A 24,251-nucleotide genomic window follows, 5' to 3' on the forward strand; every position below is an offset into this window, starting at 1 on the left:
GTTCCTGAAGAGGGGCAGCAACCATTTCAGTAATTAAAGGAGCAACACTCTGGATGGTTGACTGATCTGGCCTTGTAACATAAACCAAAACAGCCTTGCTGTGTTGGTACTGCGAACGGCTGAAAGCAAGGGGAAACTACAGCCGTAGTTTTCCCCCAGGGCATGCAGCTCTACTGTATGGTTATATGACGATGTCATCCTCTTGGGTAAAATATTCCGAAGGTAATCTAGTCCCCATTCGGATCTCCGGGCGGGGACCACTCAGGAGGACTTCGCTGTCAAGAGAAACAAAACTGGCGTTCTACAGATCGGACCGTGGAAAGTGAGGTCCCTTAATCGGGCAGGTAGGTTAGAAAACTTAAAAAGGGAAATGGACAGGTTAAAGCTACATATAGTGGACATTAATGAAGTTCGGTGGTGGGAGGAATAGGACTTCTGGTCAGGTGAATACAAGGCTACAAATACAAAATCAAATAGGGGTAATGCAGGAATCATTTTAACAATGAGTAAAAAAAAATAGGAACGCGGATAAGCTACTATCAACAGCATAGTGAATGCATTATTGTAGCCAAGATAGACACGAATCCCACACCCACCCCAGTAGCACAAGTTTATATGCCAACTAGCTCTGCAGATGAGGAGGAGATTGAGGAAATGTATGATGAGATAAAAGAAATTATTCAGATAATTAAGGGAGCTGAAAATTTAAGTCATGGAGGACTGGAATTCGATAATAGGAAAAGTAAGAGAAGGAAAAGTAGTAGGTGAATAAGGACTGGGGAAAAGGAAAGAAGAGTAAGCCGCCTGGTAGAATTTTGCATAGAGCATAATTTAATCATAGCTAATACTCGGTTTAAGAATGATGAGAGAAGGTTGTATACGTGGAAGAGACCTAGAGACACAAAAAGGTTTCAGGTTGATTATATAATAGTTAGACAGAAATTTAGGAACCATATTTTACATCAAGCATGAAATGTGGACTCTGACCACAATTTATTGGTTATCAACTACAGATTGAATCTGAAAAAACTGCAAAAAGCAGGAATTTAAGGAGATGGGACCTGGATAAACTGAATGAACCAGAGGTTGCAGAGGGTTTCAGAAGGAGAATTAGGGAACCATTGCCAAGAACAGGGAAAGGAATACAGTAGAAAAAGAATAGGTAGCTTTGAGAGGTGAAATAGTAAAGACAACAGAGGATCAAGTCGGTAAAAAGACGACGGCTAGTAGAAATCCTTGAGTAACACAAGAAGTATTGGATTTAATCGATGAAAGGAGAAAATATAAAAATGGAATGAATGAAGTGGGCGAAAGGGAATACAAATGTCTAAAATATGAAACTAACAGGAAGTGCAAAATGTCTAAGAAGGAATGGCTAGAGGACAAATGTTAAGACGTAGAAGCATATGTCACTAGGAGTAAGATACATACTGCCTGCAAGAAAATTAAAGAGACCTTCGGAGAAAAAAGAAACACATGTACGAATATCAAGATCTCAGATGGGAAACCAGTCCTATGCCAAGAAGAGAAAGCAGAAAGTTGAAAGGGGTGTACAGAGGGTCTATACAAGGTTCAAATGGCTCTGAGCACTATGCGACTTAACTTCTGAGGTCATCAGTCGCCTAGAACTTAGACCTAATTAAACCTAACTAACCTAAGGACATCACACACATCCATGCCCGAGGCAGGATTCGAATCTGCGACCGGAGCGGTCGCTCGGCTCCAGACTGTAGCGCCTAGAATCGCACGGCCACTCCGGCCGGCTTCTATACAAGGGAGGTGTATCCGAGGGCAGTGTTATGGAAATGGAAGAGGACGTAGAGGAAGATGAGAAGAGAGATATGATACTGCGTGAATAATTTGACAAAGCAGTGAAAGACAGACTTAAGTCGAATCAAGGCCCGTGAGTAGACAGCATTCTGTTAGAGTTACTGATAGCTTTGGGAGAGCCAGCCATGACAAAACTCTTCTGTCTGATGAGCAAGATATATGAGACAGGCGAAATACCCTCAGACTTCAAGAAGAATATAATAATCCCAATCCTAAAGACAGCATCTGCTGACAGGTGTGAAAATTACCGAACCATCAGTTTAATAAGTCACGGTTGCAAAATACTAACACGAATCCTTTACCGAAGAATGGAAAAAACTGGTGATCTCGGAGAAGATGAGTTTGGATTCCGGAGAAATGTAGGAACAAGCGAGGCAATACTGACCCTACGATTTCTCATAAAAAGTTGGTTAAGGAAAGACAAACCTACCTGTATTGCATTTGTAGAGTAAGAGAAGGCTTTTCAGAATGTTGGCTGGAACACTCTCTTTCAAATTCTAAATGTGGCAGCAGTAAAATACACGGAGCGAAAGGCTATTTACAGTTTTTACAGAAACCAGATGACTCTTACAAGAGTCGAGGGGCACGAAAGGGAAGCAGTGGTTGAGGAGGGAGTGAGATAGGGTTGTAGCCTATCCACGATGTTATTCAATCTGTATACTGAGCAATCAGTAAAGGAAACAAAAGAAAAATTTAGAGTATATCCAGGAAGAACAAATAAAAACTTTGAGGTTTGCCGATGACATTGTAATTCTGTCAGTGGTAGTAAAGGACTTGGAAGAGCAGATGAATGGAATGCACAGTGTCTTGAAAGGAGGTTATAACATGAAGACAAACAAATCCGAAACGAGGATAATGGAATGTAGTCGAATTAAGTCGGGTGATGCAGAGGGAATTAGATTAGAAAATGAGACAGTAAAAGTAATAAATAAGTTTTGCTATTTGGGAAGCAAAATAGCGGATGGTGGTCGAAGTAGGGTGGGTATAAAATGTAGGCTGGCAGTGTCAAGAAAAGCCTTTCTGAAAATGAGAAATTTGTTAACATCGAGTATAGATTTAAGTCTCAGGAAGTCCTTTCTGAAAGTATTTGTGTAGAGTGTGGCCATGTATGGAAGTGAAATATGGACGATAAATAGTCTAGACAAGAAGAGAATAGAAGCTATTCAAACGTGGTGCTATAGAGGAATGCTGAAGATTGGATGGGTAGATCACGTAACTAATGAGGAGGTACTGAATAGAATTGGGCAGAAGAGAAATTTGTGGTAAAACCTGAATAAAAGAAGGGTTCGGTTGGTAGGACACATTCTGAGACATCAAGGGATCACCAATTTAGTACTGGAGGGAAGCGTGAGGGGTAAAAATCGTAGAGGGGGACCAATGGATGAATACAGTAAGCAGGATTCAGAGGGATGTAGGTTGCATCAGTTACTCGGAGATGAAGGGGCTTGCCTAGGGTAGAGTAGCATGGAAAGCTGCATCAAACAAGTCTTTGGACTAAATACCACAACAACAAACATTAACAGTAGTTTTTCACAATCTGACAAATTAGGATGCTTATTTTGTAATCATGAACATGTGGGAACATGTCTTACAACCTTCTTTTATGTTTCCTGAACCAAGTGTTAGCTATGATTAAGTTACGCTCTGTGCAAAATTTTACCAGACGGCTTCCTATTTCATTTCTTATCCCCAGTCCATATTCACCTACTATGTTTCCTTCTCTCCCTTTTCCTACTCTTGAATTCCAGTCATCCATGACTATTAAATTTTCGTCTCCCTACACTACATGCATAATTTCTTTTATCTCATCATACATTTCATCAATTTCTTCATCATCTGCAGAGCTAGTTGGCATATAAACTTGTACTAATGTAGTAGGCATGGGCTTCGTGTCTATCTTGGCCACAATAATGCGTTCACTATGCTGTTTGTAGTAGCTTAGCCGCACTCCTATTTTTTTTATTCATTATTAAACTGGTAGAAGCCAACATTGAGGAACATCAATTTGGATTCCGTAGAAACGTTGGAACACGTGAGGCAATACTGACCTTACGACTTATCTTAGAAGAAAGATTAAGGAAAGGCAATGCTATGTTTCTAGCATTTGTAAACTTAGAGAAAGCTTTTGACAATGTTGAATGGAATACTCTCTTTCAAATTCTAAAGGTGGCAGGGGTAAAATACAGGGAGCGAAAGGCTATTTACAATTTGTACAGAAACCAGATGGCAGTTATTAGAGTCGAGAGGCATGAAAGGGAAGCAGTGGTTGGGAAGGGAGTGAGACAGGGTTGTAGCCTCTCTCCGATGTTATTCAGTCTTTATATTGAGCAAGCAGTAAAGGAAACAAAAGAAAAATTCAGAGTAGGTATTAAAATTCATGGAGAAGAAATAAACACTTTGAGGTTCCCTGATGACATTGTAATTCTGTCAGAGACAGCAAAGGACTTGGAAGAACAATTGAACGGAATGGACTGTGTCTTGAAAGGTGGATGTAAGATGAACATCAACAAAAGCAAAACGAAGATAATGGAATGTAGTCGAATTAAGTCGGGTGATGCTGAGTGAATTAGATTAGGAAATGACACTTAAAGTAGTAAAGGAGTTTTGCTATTTAAGGAGTAAAATAACTGATGATGATCGAAGTAGAGAGGATATAAAATGTAGACTGGCAATGGCAAGGAAATCGTTTCTGTAGAAGAGAAATTTGTTAACATCTAGTTTATATTTAAGTGTCAGGAAGTTATTTCTGAAAGTATTTGTATGGAGTGTAGCCATGTATGGAAGTAAAAACATGCACGATAAATAGTTTGGACAAGAAGAGAATAGAAGCTTTCGAAATGTGGTGCTACAGAAGAACGCTGAAGATTAGATGGGGAGATCACATAACTAATGAGGAGGTATTGAATTGGGGAGAAGAGGAGTTTGTGGCACAACTTGGTAGAAGAAGGGACCGGTTGGTAGGACATGTTCTGAGGCATCAAGGGATTACAAATCTAGCATTGGAGGACAGCGTGGAGGGTAAAAATCGTAGAGGGAGACCAAGAGATGAATACGCTAAGCAGATTCAGAAGGATGTAGGTTGCAGTAAGTACAGGGAGATGAAGAATCTTGCACAGGATAGAGTAGCGTGGAGAGCTGCATCAAACCAGTCTCAGGACTGAAGACCACAACAACCTCAGCATGGGAACATGTATAAACAACACATAATATAAAGTTAAAAATAAATCCAGTAGTGACAAGTATGGAAAAGTATAAATCATTTACGAAAACTGTTGTAGTGAAATATGTGGAGAAGATTTGCGATATTTATTTTCGTTTCAGAGAATCCTTCAATTTTTTGATATGCTCACTAGAACAACGAGTATGATTTTTAAAATCCGATGAACTGAAAAAACAAGAAAATATATCTCCGAAAGTAAGCGGCTTAGCGTGACATATAAGAATGCTGTGCTACCATATGAGTATGTAATTGAACAGTCCGTTTTATTGGACGACTATTTGTGTGCAACTAAAGCACTCAGAACCTCGCTATCTAGTGAGTAACAACAATAGAGGATTGTGAATATCAAAGAGCGTGCAAAGCGTGGCATTTATTTGATTGCAAGGCACTAGGAGATTATTCCACTTCCATTTGAAAACCGATGTCTTGTTATTGGCTGATGTCTTCGAAAATTTTCACGCACGCTGTCTCATAACGTATGAGCTGGATCCAGCCCTTCGTGGAACTTAAGATATTAAAGCATTGGATGCTTATTTGAGATTCACTAATGTAAAATTACAACTTATTACAGTACAGTATAGTATCGAAGGAAATATACGGAGATCCGAAATGTAAAATAATTTGGGTGAAGGTCACTGTTAAAGCAGGTTCAAACATGGTAATTGGATGTGTCTATAGGCCCCCTGGCTCAGCAGCTGTTGTGGCAGAGCACCTGAAGGATAATTTGGAAAATATTTCGAGTAGATTTCCCCACCATGTTATAGCTATGTGTGGAGATTTTAATTTGCCGGATATAGACTGGGAGGCTCAAACTTTATAACGGGTGGGAGGGACAAAGAAACCAGTGAAATTCTTTTACGTGCATTATCTGAAAACTACCTTGAGCAGTTAAACAGAGAACCGACTCGTGGCGATAACATATTAGACCTTCTGGTGACAAACAGACCCGAAATATTTGAAACAGTTAACGCAGAACAGGGAATCAGCGATCATAAAGCGGTTACGGCATCGATGATTTCAGCCGTAAATAGAAACATTAAAAAAGGTAGGAAGAGTTTTCTGTTTAGCAAAAGTGACAAAAAGCAGATTTCAGAGTACTTGACGGCTCAACACAAAAGTTTTGTCTCAAATACAGATAGTGTTGAGGATCAGTGGACAAAGTTCAAAACCATCGTACAATATGCATTAGATGAGTATGTGCCAAGCAAGATCGTAAGTGATGGAAAAGAGCCACCGTGGTACAACAACCGAGTTAGAAAACTGCTGCGGAAGCAAAGGGAACTTCACAGGAAACATAAACATAGCCAAAGCCTTGCAGACAAACAAAAATTACGCGAAACGAAATGTAGTGTGAGGAGGTCTATGCGAGAAGCGTTCAATGAATTCGTAAGTAAAGTTCTATGTACAGACTTGCCAGAAATCCTAAGAAATTTTGGTGTTATGTCAAAGTGGTAGGTGGATCAAAACAAAATGTACAGGTACTCTGTGACCAAAATGGTACTGAAACAGAGTATGACAGACTTAAGGCCGAAATACTAAATGTCTTTTTCCAAAGCTGTTTCACAGAGGAAGACTGCACTGTAGTTCCTTCTCCAGATTGTCGCACAGATGACAAAATGGTAGATATCGAAATAGACGACAGAGGGATAGAGAGACAATTAAAATCGCTCAAAAGAGGAAAGTCCGCTGGACCTGATGGGATACCAGTTCGATTTTACACAGAGTACGCGAAGGAATTTGACCGCCTTCTTGCAGCGGTGTACCGTAGGTCTCTAGAAGTGCGTAGCGTTCCAAAGGATTGGAAATGGCACAGGTCATCCCCGTTTTCCAGAAGGGACGTCGAACAGATGTGCAGAACTAAAGACCTATATCTCTAACGTCGATCAAAAAATGGTTCAAATGGCTCTGAGCACTATGGGACTTAATTTCTTTGGTCATCAGTCCCATAGAACTTAGAACTACTTAAACCTAACTAACCTAAGGACATCACACACATCCATGCCCGTGGCAGGATTCGAACCTGCGACCGTAGCGGTCGCGTGGTTCCAGACTGTAGTGCCTAGAACCGCTCGGCCACTCCGGCCGGCAGTTCCCCCTCAGTCGTTTAATGAACAGAGTAAGAGCATATGGACTATCAGACCAATTGTGTTATTGGATTGAAGAGTTCCTAAATAACAGAACGCAGCATGTCATTCTCAATGGAGAGAAGTCTTCCGAAGTAAGAGTGATTTCAGGTGTGTCGCAGGGGAGTGTCGTAGGACCGTTTCTGTTCACAATATGCATAAATGACCTTGTGGATGACATCGGAAGTTCACTGAGGCTTTTTGCGGATGATGCTGTGGTATATCGAGAGGTTGTAACAATGTAAAATTGTACTGAAATGCAGGAGGATCTGCAGCGAATTTACGCATGGTGCAGGGAATGGCAATTGAATCTCAATGTAGACAAGTGTAATGTGCTGCGAATACATAGAAAGATAGATCCCTTATCATTTAGCTACAATACAGCAGGTAAGCAACTGGAAACAGTTAATTCCGTCAATTACCTGGGAGTACGCATTAGGAGTGATTTAAAGTGGAATGATCATATAAAGTTGATCGTCGGTAAAGCAGATGCCAGACTGAGATTCATTGGAAGAATCCTAAGGAAATATAATCCGAAAACAAAGGAAGTAGGTTACAGTACACTTGTTCGCCCACTGCTTGAATATAGCTCACGAGTGTGGGATCCGTACCAGATAGGGTTCATAGCAAAGATCCAACGGAGAGCAGCACGCTCCGTGACAGGATCATTTAGTAATCGCGAAAGCGTTACGGAGATGATAGATAAACTCCAGTGGAAGACTCTGCAGGAGAGACGCTCAGTAGCTCGGTACGGGCTTTTGTAGAAGCTTCGAGAACATACCTTCACCGAGGAGTCAAGTAGTATATTGCTCCCTCCTACGTATATCTCGCGAAGAGACCCTGAGGATGACATCAGAGAGATTAGAGCCCTCACAGAGGCATACCGACAATCCTTCTTTCCACGAACAATACGAGACTGGAATAGAAGGGAGAACCGATAGAGGTACTCAAAGTACCCCCCGCCACACACCGTCAGGTGGCTTGCGGAGTATGGATGTAGATGTAGATGTAGATGTCGACATAGAACAATTACAAATAGTCTAGTGTGGTGTCAGAGGCAGTGCTGTTACAAATGACCAATTTGTGTTCAGTTATGAAAATATATTGTTCAGTCTTATTTGACAGATCTTGATGCAAATAGTTGCTACAAATGGACAATAATGCAATACTTATCACGCCTGATTTTTGCATGGCTATCAGCAGAAATGATACAGAGATTTAATGAAGTGAGTGTACCAGATCAGTCTGACACAGAAAGAACATGAGCAGCCACAAAATATTCATGAATTTCACTGCAGCCTGCTATTAAGTCTGGAGAAAATTACCACCATCTACTCCCAACAAGCTAGGACTTTGAAAGAAACTAATTTTCTTTTTATATAATAAAATTTTTTTATTCACTACAAGACTTTAAGATGGTGTCTCAACAATAATCTTATTCATAGAGAAATTCACAGAATATTAACATTCCATCAAGCTCCCTGTATGATGTTACATATCGATATTACTATTGCTTAAAGCAAAGAAATTATGTTAAGAACTCGACTGTATGTTATTAGATTCAAGCAACATGAATCTTAGGCTATAAAGCATTGTAAACTAGCGTTCCTGAACAAAACATATTAAGTGATTCATTTTTGAGGGTGAAATGGGTATGTTAGTTTAGGTAAACTTTTGGTTGCCGTGATAAGAAGACAGGGAAAGTCAGCAGATAGATAATGCACTAAGTGTGCAACTGGAGGTGATGTAAAGTTGTTTTATGTGTAACAATATATTGTAGATTATAGGTACAATGATCAGTACTTGTATTATGATCATTTAAATGTAGCAATAACAGAAATTCTATGATGGAAATGTAAGATATTGCATGTAGAGGCAGCAAAGATGCCATGCCTGTAATACGTTATTGCAAAAATGTACATTGCATACTGATTTTAAATAGTGGCAGCACTACCGTTTGGGATAGGAAAAGTCAGTTTTGGTGCAATATTTCTAAGCGCGCAAGTTACAGCCAGGTGTGGGCCTGTTTGCAGTGAGTTCGCTCACCAGCGGTTCCGAAGTAGAATGGAGGCCACAAGGTTGTAGACCCGCTGAAAGGAGTACACGCAGCGGTTTGCATGGCACAATTTACAGGCAGAAGTGGCCCACTGGCCTACATAGGTCTTATGAGTACGTGACTTGGAGCAGCGAATTAGCAAACCAGAGGTGCACAGCCACGTATAAATAGGTGCCGGTTTTCTATCAAGGTATTCAAGTGTGGCAGCTCTCTTGGACGTCGGGGCGTGTCACACCACCGGCTACACATAGCAGCAGATGGGGTGCCAGCATTCCAGTCCCCAGCGGGGCGCTGGTACGACCCTCTGAGGCCGATGCGGGGTCCGCAGCCAGCCAGCGATGGGCCACTTCACGGCTCGCTACCGCGGGCATTCGTATTGGCTCCCAACATGCACCGGAGACATCCAGGGCGAGGGCCGCAGATTCAGACGCTGGATCGCAGGCGCTCGTTGTCGCCGCGTTCTTACAAGGGAACCTCCCCATCGCAGCACCCTCAGATTTAGTTATAAGTTGGCACAGTGGATAGGCCTTGAAAAACTGAACACAGATCAATCGAGAAAACAGGAAGAAGTTGTGTGCAACTATGAAAAAAGAAGGAAAATATACAAACTGAGTAGTCTATGCGCAAGATAGGCAACATCAAGGATGACGTGAGCTCAGGAGCGCCGTGGTCCCGTGGTTAGCGTAAGCAGCTGCGGAATGGGAAGTACTTGGCTCAAGTCTTCCCTCGAGTGGAAATTTTACTTCCTTTATTTTCGCAAAGTTATGATCTGTCCGTTCGTTTATTGACGTCTCTGTTCACTGAAATAAGTTTAGTGTCCGTGTTTTGCGACCGCACCGCAAAACCGTGCGATTAGTAAACGAAAGGACGTGCCTCTCCAATGGGAACCGAAAACAGTTGATCGCAAGGTCATAGGTCAACCGATTCCTCCACAGGAAAACACGTCTGATATATTCTATACGACACTGGTGACGGCATGTGCGTCACATGAAAGGAATATATTGTCGACCTACCTAACTTGTACACTTGGCGAATAGGTAAAAAGATTCTTCTACCTTGCCCGGTTTAGGTTTTCTTGTGGATGTGATAATCACTCCCAAAAAGTGATGAAAACATAAGAGTTTGTCACATAAACTGAAAATAAAAAATTAAACTTTTCACTCGAGGGATGACTTGAACCAAAGACCTCTCGTTCCGCAGCTGCTCACGCTAACCATGGGACCACGGCGCTCCTGAGCTTAAGCTGTCCTTGATGTTGCCTATCTTGCGCATGGACTACTCAGTTTGTATATTTTCCTTATTTTTTTCATAGTTGCACACAACTTCTTCCTGTTTTCTCGATTGATATGTGTTCAGTTTTTCAAGGCCTATCCACTGTGTCAACTTAAAACTAAATCTGAGCGGGGTGCGATGGGGAGGTTCCCTAGTTAGCCACACCGGCCAGGGTCACCTTGCAGCGGGCGGCGCTGAGGTGGCTGAGGTAGCAGAGACGAAGGCCGCTAAGTCGGTTGCCGGCGCATCCTGACGACGCGGCAACTCAGCTGCTGTACAAGGCCAACACACAGCAGTGCGTGAGTGGGTCACTGAGACAGCCATTACACGCCAAGCCGTTTCGCAGACTTTGAAGTGGTGTCCTCAGCATTGTAAGACCCAGTGACACATACCGTGAAGAACGGGGCACTGTAGTTGGAAACAATAAATCACTTGGAAAGCTCGGACGAGTCTTAATACTGTGCCTTCTGCCCCTTCCCGCTACATTTGGTGTTGCTGTTACATTCGGTGACAGAAGTTGTTACTACAAAATGAAGCATAAACTGACACTGCATTGCGCAAAGGTATTGAAGAGACATTTGTTTGAAATTCCATTATTTCCCCACTTTGCGGCACAGAAGTGTGATATTTGGCTCAAATGTCCCCACAACCTTCCTCTGTAATGGTGCGCAAACGTGGCACCCTGCGGCGTCACCGTCCCAACTGTGGGCTATTCTAAAACATTCGACGAAATTTGAACGTGATCCGAAGCAGTTAAAAGTATTTAGGCTTTCTCAACGTTCTTTTTCAGGTCCCTCCTTTAGCATAATCATGGGGGGAGTGGGTGTTACATTGACATGTGCATGCATAAACCGGCAAATAATCTTTCTAAGTCCCTCACCCCCCCCCCCTCCGAGTTCAGCAACACTCTCGGTGCCACCCGCGCACTTTTTTTGACAACTTACCTGTACAGAGACAACCCCTGACTGATTCCTAGACGCCTGTGGAAGACAATCCCTTAACACCCTTCAGGTGAGTAGCTCTACACTGGTGCTGTAGCACCTACTTGCAGGCATGCAGAAATTGAGGGGTGTGAAAGGAGCGACCCGCCCTCAGGTGGCTGGGAATCAGTAAAGGCTTGTGTCTGTACAGGTACATTTTTAAAGTGCTCAGTACTTTACATTACATTACATTTATTCAGGCTGCATCGATTGTTTTGCCGGCGTCTTCGAGGAATGCTTCGGCGTTTCATTCACGCATGTGTCAATGTTGCATCTCCCGTGATCACGGCACAGGTGGGCGCAAAGCAGGAGAGCTGAGAAACCTTAAACACACTTAGCTGCTTTCAGTCATGTTGAAATCTCGTCGAATGGTTTTGAAACTTTCCTAATGGTTCCCCGGCTATAACAGAGCCACGACTGCCACCTCACTACAGTCCAAACGGATCATACCACGTTCTGTGGTGCTGCTGTCCCATGATGTTCTTAGAAAAGCGTTGAATAGACCAGGTCGGGAGGGGGGGATGTCAGTAGTGTCAAAGGTTGTCAATAACGTCGTTCTGTTGCTCATCGCACTACAAACTGTCGTTTCTGACCGCGAAATGTGTGTAAATGAACGCCTCAAGTAAAGTGCTGGTTTCACTGACGCGTCTTATGCCATCTCCAGAGGTCTTTTCGTGTCGATTCTGAGCGGTGGTGTGTCTGAAACGTTTTGTCGGTTACCTGTAAGAAAACAGCGTGACTTCAACGCTGGACATTGCTATTCAAATGGCTCTCAGCATTATGGGACTTAACTTCTGAGGTCATCAGTCCCCTAGAACTTAGATCTACTTAAACCTAACTAACCTAATAATATCACACACATCCATGCCCGAGGCAGGATTCGAACCTGCGACCGTAACGGTGGCGCAGCTCCACCTTGTAGCGCCTAGAACCGCTCGGCCACTCCAGCCGGCGACATTGCGGTTCTGGCCTCCAACGCAGAGGTGGCAAGAAAAGTAACGAGATGTGGGGAAGGGTGGCATGTGGCGACCTTCCGATTATGTGACACGTCCGCGGTGGTGTTGGACAGAGTTTTACCGGAATTTGGTGCCAACGAGAGATCATTAACCCACCTTACACGTCACACGAACTTCTGAGCTCTGACCTTTCCTTCTCTGTGTGTTGAGACCTTGCTATTTGTTGCTTCACTAAGCTCATGGGTGACGTCGCAGCGCGTCACACTTTTGCAAAATTAGAGAGATCCCTTGTGGCCACATTTGGGCCAAATATCACACTTCTGCTTTGCATTTGGAGGGGGAGAGGGAGGGTAATGATCTAATTTCAAAAAAAGTGACCCTTTAATTCATTTGTGCATTATTTATTATCATAATGCTACACGTTGGCTCTGGAGGTATGGGAGATTTAACTGTTGTATTATGATAATATTAAAAACAAACATTGCCATAAATGCAAGGAATTGATTGCATACTTTCCATTATATAGTCTCTGTAAAAATGTAAGTGTAAGTGAAATTTATGAAAATGTATAGTTTCATAAATATAATAAGGTACACACTCGCGTACACACACACACACACACACACACACACACACACACACACACACACACACACAGACAGAGAGAGAGAGAGAGAGAGAAACAACTGAAAAATATTTTGCCTGTTCCAACCTGCATGCCAGACAGTTCGTTGTAAAGTAATCACCTGATATATAAATGTGCAGAGAAATATAACATTCATCCAATTAATTAAGGCTATACTGTTGCCTAAATTATGTCAATGAGCATTTCATGTATTATCCATCAAACACACATTGTCATAAATGCGAGGAAATGATTGCGTACTTTCATGATTATGATAGTTGATCACAAAAATAAATATGGCCGCTACTGACAAGAAACTACAAAATACACATGTGGAGGTCATGTTAGGGGTACCCAAAAAACCGGAATAACATTCCCGAGGGCGGAGATTGTGTAGTTCGCATTTTCGCGCTAGGCGTGTATGGAGCAACTCATTGCCAGTTCAGTGCCGCCTGTGTTGTCGACCTGGCTTGTTCTGTCCATCTGTAGTGATTGTTTTTGCTGGCGCTGTTTTGTTCTTGTTTCGTTTGTCATCATGGCAAGTTTAAGTAGATAACGTGCAGCAATGACATTTTGTTTTGTACTCGGTAAAAATACTGCTGAAACTGTTTTAATGTTTAAAGCAGCTTATCAAGATGACTCTGTGAAACAAACTCAAGTGTTCGAGTGGTTTGCTCGATTTAAAAATGGCGACATGTCGATTGATGACAAACTTCGTTCTGGGCATCCATCAACAGCCCTAATCGACGAAAATATTGAAAAAATTCCAGAGCTTGTGCCCATAGAACGTCGACAGACAATTGATCAACTGCCAGAGATTAGTGGGTTATCTTGGAGGTCGGTTCAGGGAATTGTAACGGAACATTTTGGAATTAAAGGGTCGCTGCCAGGTGCGTTCCTCGGGTTCTGACTGACAATTAGGAGGAACATCGAGTTTGAACATATGTTGTGCTTTGAAACAACATCTTGAAACTTATCCAGATTTGCTAGGGGATAGGTTGTTTTGCAAACAATTTGAAAAAATTTTTTTTTTTGGGTACGCCCACGTACTTTGTCCATCGCGGAAGAACCTATAACATCAGTCAATCTTCTGTATCTTCTATCTGTTGATATGTCTATGACCGAGGTGTATGAACGTCACAAGCTGTCATATTTGAAGATCACCAAAGGCCAAGGTCAGTGTCCAAGGTGAGAAATCAGATCGACGCCTAACGTCACATTTAACACATTTAATCCAGAGTTGTCATTGCCCTCTTGCTTAAACCCCTATATGCAGAATCTATTTGCTCTGGTATCTGTGAGAGATGTCTTCATTTTGGTGGCAGAAGAAAGTAGTTCAGACAGTGATTGATTCCAAAATTTGCTTCAGTGGCATATTGTGAAAAATAATAAGACTACAAAAAATATTTTTAAATCGCACTGTGGTATTTTTTGCCCTAGAACAACAAATCTACACTCCTGGAAATGGAAAAAAGAACACATTGACACCGGTGTGTCAGACCCACCATACTTGCTCCGGACACTGCGAGAGGGCTGTACAAGCAATGATCACACGCATGGCACAGCGGACACACCAGGAACCGCGGTGTTGGCCGTCGAATGGCGCTAGCTGCGCAGCATTTGTGCACCGCCGCCGTCAGTGTCAGCCAGTTTGCCGTGGCATACGGAGCTCCATCGCAGTCTTTAACATTGGTAGCATGCCGCGACAGCGTGGACGTGAACCGTATGTGCAGTTGACGGACTTTGAGCGAGGGCGTATAGTGGGCATGCGGGAGGCCGGGTGGACGTACCGCCGAATTGCTCAACACGTGGGGCGTGAGGTCTCCACAGTACATCGATGTTGTCGCCAGTGGTCGGCGGAAGGTGCACGTGCCCGTCGACCTGGGACCGGACCGCAGCGACGCACGGATGCACGCCAAGACCGTAGGATCCTACGCAGTGCCGTAGGGGACCGCACCGCCACTTCCCAGCAAATTAGGGACACTGTTGCTCCTGGGGTATCGGCGAGGACCATTCGCAACCGTCTCCATGAAGCTGGGCTACGGTCCCGCACACCGTTAGGCCGTCTTCCGCTCACGCCCCAACATCGTGCAGCCCGCCTCCAGTGGTGTCGCGACAGGCGTGAATGGAGGGACGAATGGAGACGTGTCGTCTTCAGCGATGAGAGTCGCTTCTGCCTTGGTGCCAATGCTGGTCGTATGCGTGTTTGGCGCCGTGCAGGTGAGCGCCACAATCAGGACTGCATACGACCGAGGCACACAGGGCCAACACCCGGCATCATGGTGTGGGGAGCGATCTCCTACACTGGCCGTACACCACTGGTGATCGTCGAGGGGACACTGAATAGTGCACGGTACATCCAAACCGTCATCGAACCCATCGTTCTACCATTCCTAGACCGGCAAGGGAACTTGCTGTTCCAACAGGACAATGCACGTCCGCATGTATCCCGTGCCACCCAACGTGCTCTAGAAGGTGTAAGTCAACTACCCTGGCCAGCAAGATCTCCGGATCTGTCCCCCATTGAGCATGTTTGGGACTGGATGAAGCGTCGTCTCACGCGGTCTGCACGTCCAGCACGAACGCTGGTCCAACTGAGGCGCCAGGTGGAAATGGCATGGCAAGCCGTTCCACAGGACTACATCCAGCATCTCTACGATCGTCTCCATGGGAGAATAGCAGCCTGCATTGCTGCGAAAGGTGGATATACACTGTACTAGTGCCGACATTGTGCATGCTCTGTTGCCTGTGTCTATGTGCCTGTGGTTCTGTCAGTGTGATCATGTGATGTATCTGACCCCAGGAATGTGTCAATAAAGTTTCCCCTTCCTGGGACAATGAATTCACGGTGTTCTTATTTCAATTTCCAGGAGTGTATATGAGACTGTGAGGTAACACTCTGTCATGTATGATGTAAGAATCAAGTATCTTTTGCCCCGATGTTGCTAGTTTCCTTGGAGAGTAGCACTTCCAGACAGCACCCAATTCAAATGGCTGCCACAATACGAAAGTTCCCTTGAAATGGCTGCCGCAAGAGCACGATAGACCCTATAGTCACTGAGTTTTACTTTGGATTTTTTATAAGATATATACAAGCGTTACATTGCTGAATTTATGTCATAGAGATCTGCTATTCTTCCTCAAAAAATACCTTATCCCCATTTCAGAAGTGCTATGGCCAGTTGCATTATTACAATAGGCAATGAAGCTGTTTTTGGCAGTGCAAGTAGATAGGGCCTTTGAAACCAAATAACGTTTATCTGACCCATTTTTTGTTACATAAACTTAAACTAGATCTTGCACGAGCACACTGGACTCGCATTCGGGAGGACGACGGTTCAATCCCGCGTCCGGCCATCTTGATTTAGGTTTTCCGCGATTTCCCTACATCGCTCCAGGCAAATGCCGGTATGGTTCCTCTGAAAGGGAAAGGCCGACTTCCTTCCCTGTCCTTCCCTAATCCGTTGAGACCGATGACCTAGCTGTTTGGTCTCTTCCCCCAAAAAACCAACCAACCAACCAACTAGATCTTGCACGTTCTATTGCTGGGTGGGACACCATGTGTAGGATCATTTCATTGACTCCAACCCCATTGACCCAGTTCATTTAATTTCAGCTAATTTAAATCGTTTGTAGTACATCCCAAAGGAAATGTAAATCAAGGTCATATGTCATGTCCCTTCGTCTGGTATTCTATTCCTGGGTGAAAGAACGTTTGTTCGTTCCAAAGGCATCTGAGAAATTCTGACAATGAATGTTTGTGTTACTTCTGGAGGTGCGCTTGTATGGCCTAAATGGCTCGAATACTAGTCTGACACAACTTTTCCCATGTCACGAGATATTCAGTAATGATGTTGCTGTGAGCTTTAGTAAGAAGGCTGGTTTGATCCAACTCTCCATTCTACTCTATCCTGATCAGGCCTCTTCATTTCCGAATAACTACTGCACTGTTTATTGCCCATGTTTCCCTCCCGTACATGGCTACACTCCATAGAAACACTTTCGGAAAAGACTTTCTCACACTTAAACCAATATTCGATATTAACAAGTTTCTTTTCTTCAGAAACGCTTTTCTTACCAATACCTCCTAATATCGTGTCAGACCTCCTTTTGCTCGGCGTAGATCAGCAGCTCGACGTGGCATAGACTCAACAAGTCGTTGGAAGTCCCCTGCAGAAATATTTAGCCATTCTGCCTATATAACCGTCCATAATTGCAAAAGTGTTGCCGGTACAGAATTTTGTAAACGAACTGATCTCGATTAAGTCCCATAAATGTTCGATAGGATTCATGACGGACGATCTGGGTGGACAAATCATTCGCTCCAACTGTCCGGAACGTTCTTCAAACCAGTCGCGAACAGTTATGGCAAAATGACATGGCGCATTTTCATTCATAAAATTTCCGTCGTTGTTTGGGAACGTGAAGTTCATTAATGGCTTCAAATGGTCTCCAACTACCCGAACATAAACATTTTCAGTCAATGGTCGATTCAGTTGCACCAGAGGACCCAGTCTGTGCCACGTAAACACAGCCCACACCATTATGGAGCCACCACCCATTTGCACAGTGCCTTGTTGACAATTGCCTTCGTAGGGTCCGTGCCACATTCGAACTCTACCATCAGCTTTTACTATCAACAATCGGGGACTCATCTGAACAGCCCGCGGCTTTTTACTCTTCTATGGTCCAACTGACATAATCACGAGCCCAGGAGAGGCGTTGCAGGCGATGTCGTGCTCTTAGCCATCGCGCTAGCGTCTGTCGTCTTCCATAGCCTATTAACGCTAGAATTCGCCGCACTGTCCTAACGGATACAAGCGTCTTACGTCCCACGGTGATTTCTGCTGTTATTTCACGCAGTATTGCTTGTCTGTTCGCACTGAAGCCTCTCGGCCGTTAAGTGAATGCCATCGGCTACTGCGCTGTCCTTGGTGACCGTGAATGCCTGAAATGTTGTATTTTCGGCACACTCTCAGAACTCTGGATCTCAGAATGTTTAATTCCCTAAAGATTTCCGGAATGGAATTCCATTGCGTCTAGCTTCAGTCTACATTCCGCGTTCAAAGTCTGTTGATTCCCGTTGTGCATTCATAATCACACCGGAAACCTTTTCTAATGAATCATTTCCCTTTTATACTTTGTGTACGCGCAACTAACGCCAAAATGATTCAAATGGCTCGGAGCACTATGCGACTTAACTTCTGAGGTCATCAGTCGCCCAGAACTTAGTACTAATTAAACCTAACTAACCTAAGGACATCACACACATCCATACCCGAGGCAGGATTCGAACCTGCGACCGTAGCGGTCGCTCGGCTCAAGACTGTAGCGCCCAGAACCGCACGGCCACTCCGGCCGGCTTACTATCACCATCTCTATATGTGCATATCACTATCCCATGTCTTTTGGCGCCTCAGAGCATTTCTGCCATCGTCAATTATGTTGCTGCCCGTTCAATAGAACGGGCAGCAACTATTATCGCAAGTGTTCCTTTCCTCATCTAATTCCTTCAGCATCTCCTGATTTAATTTGAATACTTCCCGTTATCCTTGTTTTGCTTTTGTTGATGTTCATCTTACATTCTCCTTTCAAGACAGTGCCCATTCCGTCAACTGCTCTTCCAAGTCCTCTGCTGTCTCTGACAGAATTGCAGTGTTATCGACAAACCACAAAGCTATTTATTTCGATTTCACTAATAAAGAGGACTAAACTTTCCCCTATCAGTCTGACAAATTCATACTCGGTTGTGTAAGGTAATTTTTCTTTCAGTTTATTACACCTGGAAGCAGTTTAGTTGTACAGGTACAGGTTTGCCGTTTGCGCACAGGTGACGATGCAGGCAGGCAGTGCGTCTGCGAAGAGCCGCTTGTCGGTGTCGGGCGCACGGCCAGAGGACGGCGGGCTGTACGAGTGCGTGGCCAGCAACGCAGTGGGCACTGCCCGCCACAGCGCGCCGCTGCGCGTGCTGGGCCCGCCCCGCGTGCGGCCCATGCAGGATCGCCGCGTCGTCGACAGGGCCGACGCCGTCTTCCACTGCCGCGTTACCGGATACCCCATCAGCGAGATACGCTGGGAGCGCGAAGGTGAGCCTCCTTTCACACTACCATTTTGGCTGTGCAGTTCATCCCCACGTCTTCGTCACTTCCTTCATTTAAAAAATAAAACATTAGTCCTTACGCACTGGTAACGTAGCCATGCTGATAAATCATAACAGGGGTAAGCAACTACTGCTACCCCAGGCTGATCTGTGTTTCTTGTTGTACATCTACATCTACATCTACATCCATACTCCGCAAGCCACCTGACGGTGTGTGGCGGAGGGTACCTTGAATACCTCTATCGGTTCTCCCTTCTATTCCAGTCTCATATTGTTCGTGGAAAGAAGGATTGTCGGTATGCCTCTGTGTGGGCTCTAATCTCTCTGATGTCATCCTCAGGGTCTCTTCGCGAGATATACGTAGGAGGGAGCAATATACTACTTGACTCCGCGGTGAAGGTATGTTCTCGAAACTTCAACAAAAGCCCGTACCGAGCTACTGAGCGTCTCTCCTGCAGAGTCTTCCACTGGAGTTTATCTATCATCTCCGTAACGCTTTCGCGATTACTAAATGATCCTGTAACGAAGCGCGCTGCTCTCCGTTGCATCTTCTCTATCAATCCTATCTGGTACGGATCCCACGCTGCTGAGCAGTATTCAAGCCGTGGGCGAACAAGCGTACTGTAACCTACTTCCTTTGTTTTCGGATTGAATTTCCTTAGGATTCTTCCAGTGAATCTCAGTCTGGCATCTGCTTTAGCGACGATCAACTTTATATGATTATTCCATTTTAAATTACTCCTAATGCCAACTCCCAGATAATTTATGGTATTAACTGCTTCCAGTTGCTGACCTGCTATTTTGTAGCTAAATGATAAGGGATCTATCTTTCTATGTATTCGCAGCACATTACACTTGTCTACATTGAGATTCAATTGCCATTCCCTGCACTATGTGTAAATTCGCTGCAGATCCTCCTGCATTTCAGTACAATTTACCATTGTTACAACCTCTCGATACACCACAGCATCATCTGCAAAAAGCCTCAGTGAACTTCCGATGTCATCCACAAGGTCATTTATGTATATTGTGAATAGCAACGGTCCTATGACACTCCCCTGCGGCACACCTGAAATCCCTCTTACTTCGAAAGACTTCTCTCCATTGAGAATGACATGCTGCGTTCTGTTTTCTAGGAACCCTTCAATCCAATCACACAATTGGTCTGATAGTCCATATGCTCTTACTTCGTTCATTAAACGACTGTGGGGAACTGTATCGAACGCCTTGCGGAAGTCAAGAAACACGGCATCTACCTGTGAACCCGTGTCTATGGTCCTCTGACAAGGGGAGGCCGCCAATTGTGAAATTCAGATTCGATTCATACTGCGCATAATAAAAGCTCATGGCCAGAGGTGTAATGTGGCAAAGCACCAAGATGCACTTGTCAGCCATTGTCGAGAAAGTCGACAGTTAAAAGAAACCGTTCCGGTGAAATACTCTCTACGATTATTGGTATTCTACAACGTCGTGGCGCAGCGGTAAGCGCTGGGGTTCATAATCCGAAGGTCGCCGGATCGAATCTCGCGTCAAGCAACTTTTTTTTTTATTATTTGTTTTTTTGTAATTCAAATGTATATATATATATATACACACACACACACACACACTTCCCGGCAATCAGTTGCAACAATTATGCATATAATAAGTTGTTGAAAGTCGTTTGTCGTGGAAAAATAAAACTTGAAATAAAACACAATATCACAAATAATATTCAAGTGCATACAATTTATTGATAACTTCGGTATACACTCGCACATAATTAACAATTACTGACCAGAAGTAGCTGGAGTATCGCACGAACCAGAGTGATAGTTATCATAGAAACATGGAAAGCAGAAAACAGCACGACATCGAGCACATCTGATAAACGATGCGTTTTTACAAGAACAATTGTTTTTTAAATTATCTGTTGGGAAACACACCTGATTAACATTCTGAAAAATTGTTCTATCGTTCGTCAGGTTTGATGCATACCACGCGTATCGTATCATATCGGCAAAAATCGGAGAAGACAATTGGTGGTGGACGATGGATTGTTTTTATTTCAAGTATATATATATATATATATATATATATATATATATATATATATATATATATATATGTGTGTGTGTGTGTGTGTGTGTGTGTGTGTGTGTGTGTGTGTGTGTGTGTGTGTGTGTGTGTGTGTGTGTATTTGAATTACAAAAAAAAAAAAAAACAAATAATAAAGAAAGTTGCATGGCGCGAGATTCGATCCGGCGATCTTCGGATTACGAACCCGAGGGCTTACCGCTGCGCCACGACGCTGTAGAAATTTAATAAGCGTAGAGAGTATTTCACCGCAAAGGTTTCTTTTAACTGTCGATTTTCTCGACAACGGCTGACAGGTGCATCTTGGTGCTTTGCCACATTACACCTATGGCTATGAGCTTTTATGATGCACAGTATGAGTCGAATCTGAATTTCACAATTGGCGGCCTCCCCTTGTGAGTCTCGTGGACGAATAGCGCGACCTGGGTTTCACACGACCGTCTTTTTCCAAACCCATGCTGATTCCTACAGAGTAGATTTCTGGTCTCCTGAAAAGTCATTATACTCGAACATAATACGTGTTCCAAAATTCTACAACTGATCGACGTTACAATTATAGGTCTATAGTTCTGCACATCTGTTCGATGTCCCTTCTTGAAAACGGGGATGACCTGTGCCCTTTTCCAATCCTTTGGAACGCTACGCTCTTCTAGAGACCTACGGTACACCGCTGCAAGAAGGGGGGCAAGTTCCGTCGCGTACTCTGTGTAAAATCGAACTGGTATCCCATCAGGTCCAGCGGACTTTCCTCTTTTGAGCGATTTTAATTGTTTCTCTATCCCTCTGTCTATTTAGATATCTGCCATTTTGTCATCTGTGCGACAATCTAGAGAAGAAACTACACTGCAGTCTTCCTCTGTGAAACAGCTTTGGAAAAAGACATTTAGTATTTCGGCCTTTAGTCTGTCATCCTCTGTTTCAGTACCATTTTGGTCACAGAGTGTCTGGACATTTAGTTTTGATCCACCTACCGCTTTGACATAAGACCAAAATTTCTTAGGATTTTCTGGCAAGTCAGTACATAGAACTTTACTTTCGAATTCATTGAACGCCTCTCGCATAGCCCTCCTCACACTACATTTCGCTACGCGTAATTTTTGTTTGTCTGCAAGGCTTTGGCTATGTTTATGTTTGCTGTGAAGTTCTCTTTGCTTCCGCAGCAGTTTTCTAACTCGGTTGTTGTACCACGGTGGCTCTTTTCCATCTGTTACGATCTTGCTTGGCACATACTCATCTAACGCATATTGTACGATGGTTTTGAACTTTGTCCACTGATCCTCAACTCTATCTGTACTTGAGACAAAACTTTTGTGTTGATCCGTCAGGTACTCTGTAATCTGCTTTTTGTCACTTTTGCTAAACAGAAAAATCTTCCTACCTTTTTTAATATTTCTTTTTACGGCTGAAATCATCGATGCAGTAGCCGCTTTATGGGGACCTATAGAGACATCCAATTACCATGTCTGAGCCTGCTTTAACCGTGATCTTCACCCAAATTATTTCACATTTCGGATCTCCGTCAATTTCCTTCGATACTATTGCACTTCTTATCCCTATAAACACGCCTCCCCCTTCACTGTCCAGCCTGTCTCTTCGGTATACATTCCAATCTGAGTTTAGGATCTCATTACTGTTTACGTCTGGTTTCAGCCAACTTTCTGTCCCTAGTACCATATGGGCATTGTGACCGTTTATTAATAAGAGCAGTACTGGGACCTTTCTGTAGACGCCCCTGCAGTTTACTATTAGCACATTAATATTGTTATTCCCTGTTGCATTTTGCCTACTCCTACCTTGCCGCTTCTCGTCTCAGAAGGCGTCTTGTCGGGCCTAGGGAGGGAATTCTCTAACCTAAAAACCCACATGTGCACTCCACACGTACTCCGCTACCAATGTAGCCACTTCCGGCGTGTAGTGCACGCCTGACTTATTTAGTGGGACCCTAAATTTCTCCACCCGATAGCGGAGGTCGAGAAATTTGCACCCCAGCTCTCCGCAGAGTCGTCTGAGCCTCTGGTTTAAGCCTTCTATTCGGCTCCAAACCAGAGGACCGCGATCGGTTCTGGGAACGATACTACAAATAGTTAGCTCAGATTCCACCCCGCGATCGAGGTTTTCCACCTTCACCAATTCCGCCAACCGCCTGTACGAACTGAGGATAACCTCTGAACCCAGACGGCAGGAATCATTGGTGCCGACATGAGCAACAATTTGCGGTCGGGTGCACCCAGTGCTCTCTATCGCCGCCGGCAGGGCCTCCTCCACATCTCGGATGAGACCCCCCTGCAAGCAGACAGAGTGAACACTGGCCTTCTTCCCAGACCTTTCAGCTATTTCCCTAAGGAGCTCCATCACCCGCCTAACGGTGGAGCTCCCAATCACTAATAAACCCCTCCCTCCGTGTGCCTGCTCGGACCTTGCTGAAGGAATGGCCACATGTCCACTCACAGGCAGAGCACGCGATGCCACACGGCCAGCCTCCACATTGATCCTCCGCCTCGTGCGCCGCGAACGCCGCTGAACCCGCCACTCCCCTTGGGGAGAGGGTGGTCCAACCGCGCCCGGTACCCGCGAAGATGTCACGACAGCAGGGACAGTGGGCGAAGCATGTAACACGTGGGGTGTACCATGCGACGCACCAGACTCCCCACTGCCGCTACACTCCGAAGCAGCAGCCTGAAAACGGCTGACCGCGGCCATCAACACGTTCAGCTGTTCGCGAACAGTGGTCAGCTCCTCCTGCGTCCGTACACAGCAGTCACACATTCTATCCATCCTAAGAAATCAATTTACTGTAGAGAGTTAATCAACTTTTAACTAGACTGCTAATTCACTAAAGGCGGCTGATTGTTTACTAAACTGTGGTTGCTAGCCACTTCTTGTAGAAAACAATGAAAATAGCACTACCTGTCTCTGGACTGTATTGGAAACAAACACTATTACTACTGGCACTATGGTTGACTAAAGGGACTCTCTCTGACTGTATTCAAAACAAACATGAAATCTATGGAAC

The 24,251-nt window shown here is 44.2% G+C and overlaps 1 protein-coding gene across 1 annotated transcript in view; it reads left to right on the plus strand.

Annotated features, from left to right (window-relative positions):
- The window catches only part of LOC126249302 (Down syndrome cell adhesion molecule homolog), a 266,023-nt gene that overhangs the window by 27,882 nt on the left and 213,890 nt on the right, over nucleotides 1–24,251 (plus strand). Inside the window, exon 3 of the mRNA XM_049950956.1 lies at nucleotides 18,893–19,148. Within this exon, the coding sequence (XP_049806913.1) occupies nucleotides 18,893–19,148 (256 nt within the window). The remainder of the gene's footprint in view (nucleotides 1–18,892; nucleotides 19,149–24,251) is intronic.

This window comes from Schistocerca nitens, chromosome 3 (assembly GCF_023898315.1).
Source record: "Schistocerca nitens isolate TAMUIC-IGC-003100 chromosome 3, iqSchNite1.1, whole genome shotgun sequence".
Lineage (NCBI taxonomy): Eukaryota > Metazoa > Arthropoda > Insecta > Orthoptera > Acrididae > Schistocerca > Schistocerca nitens.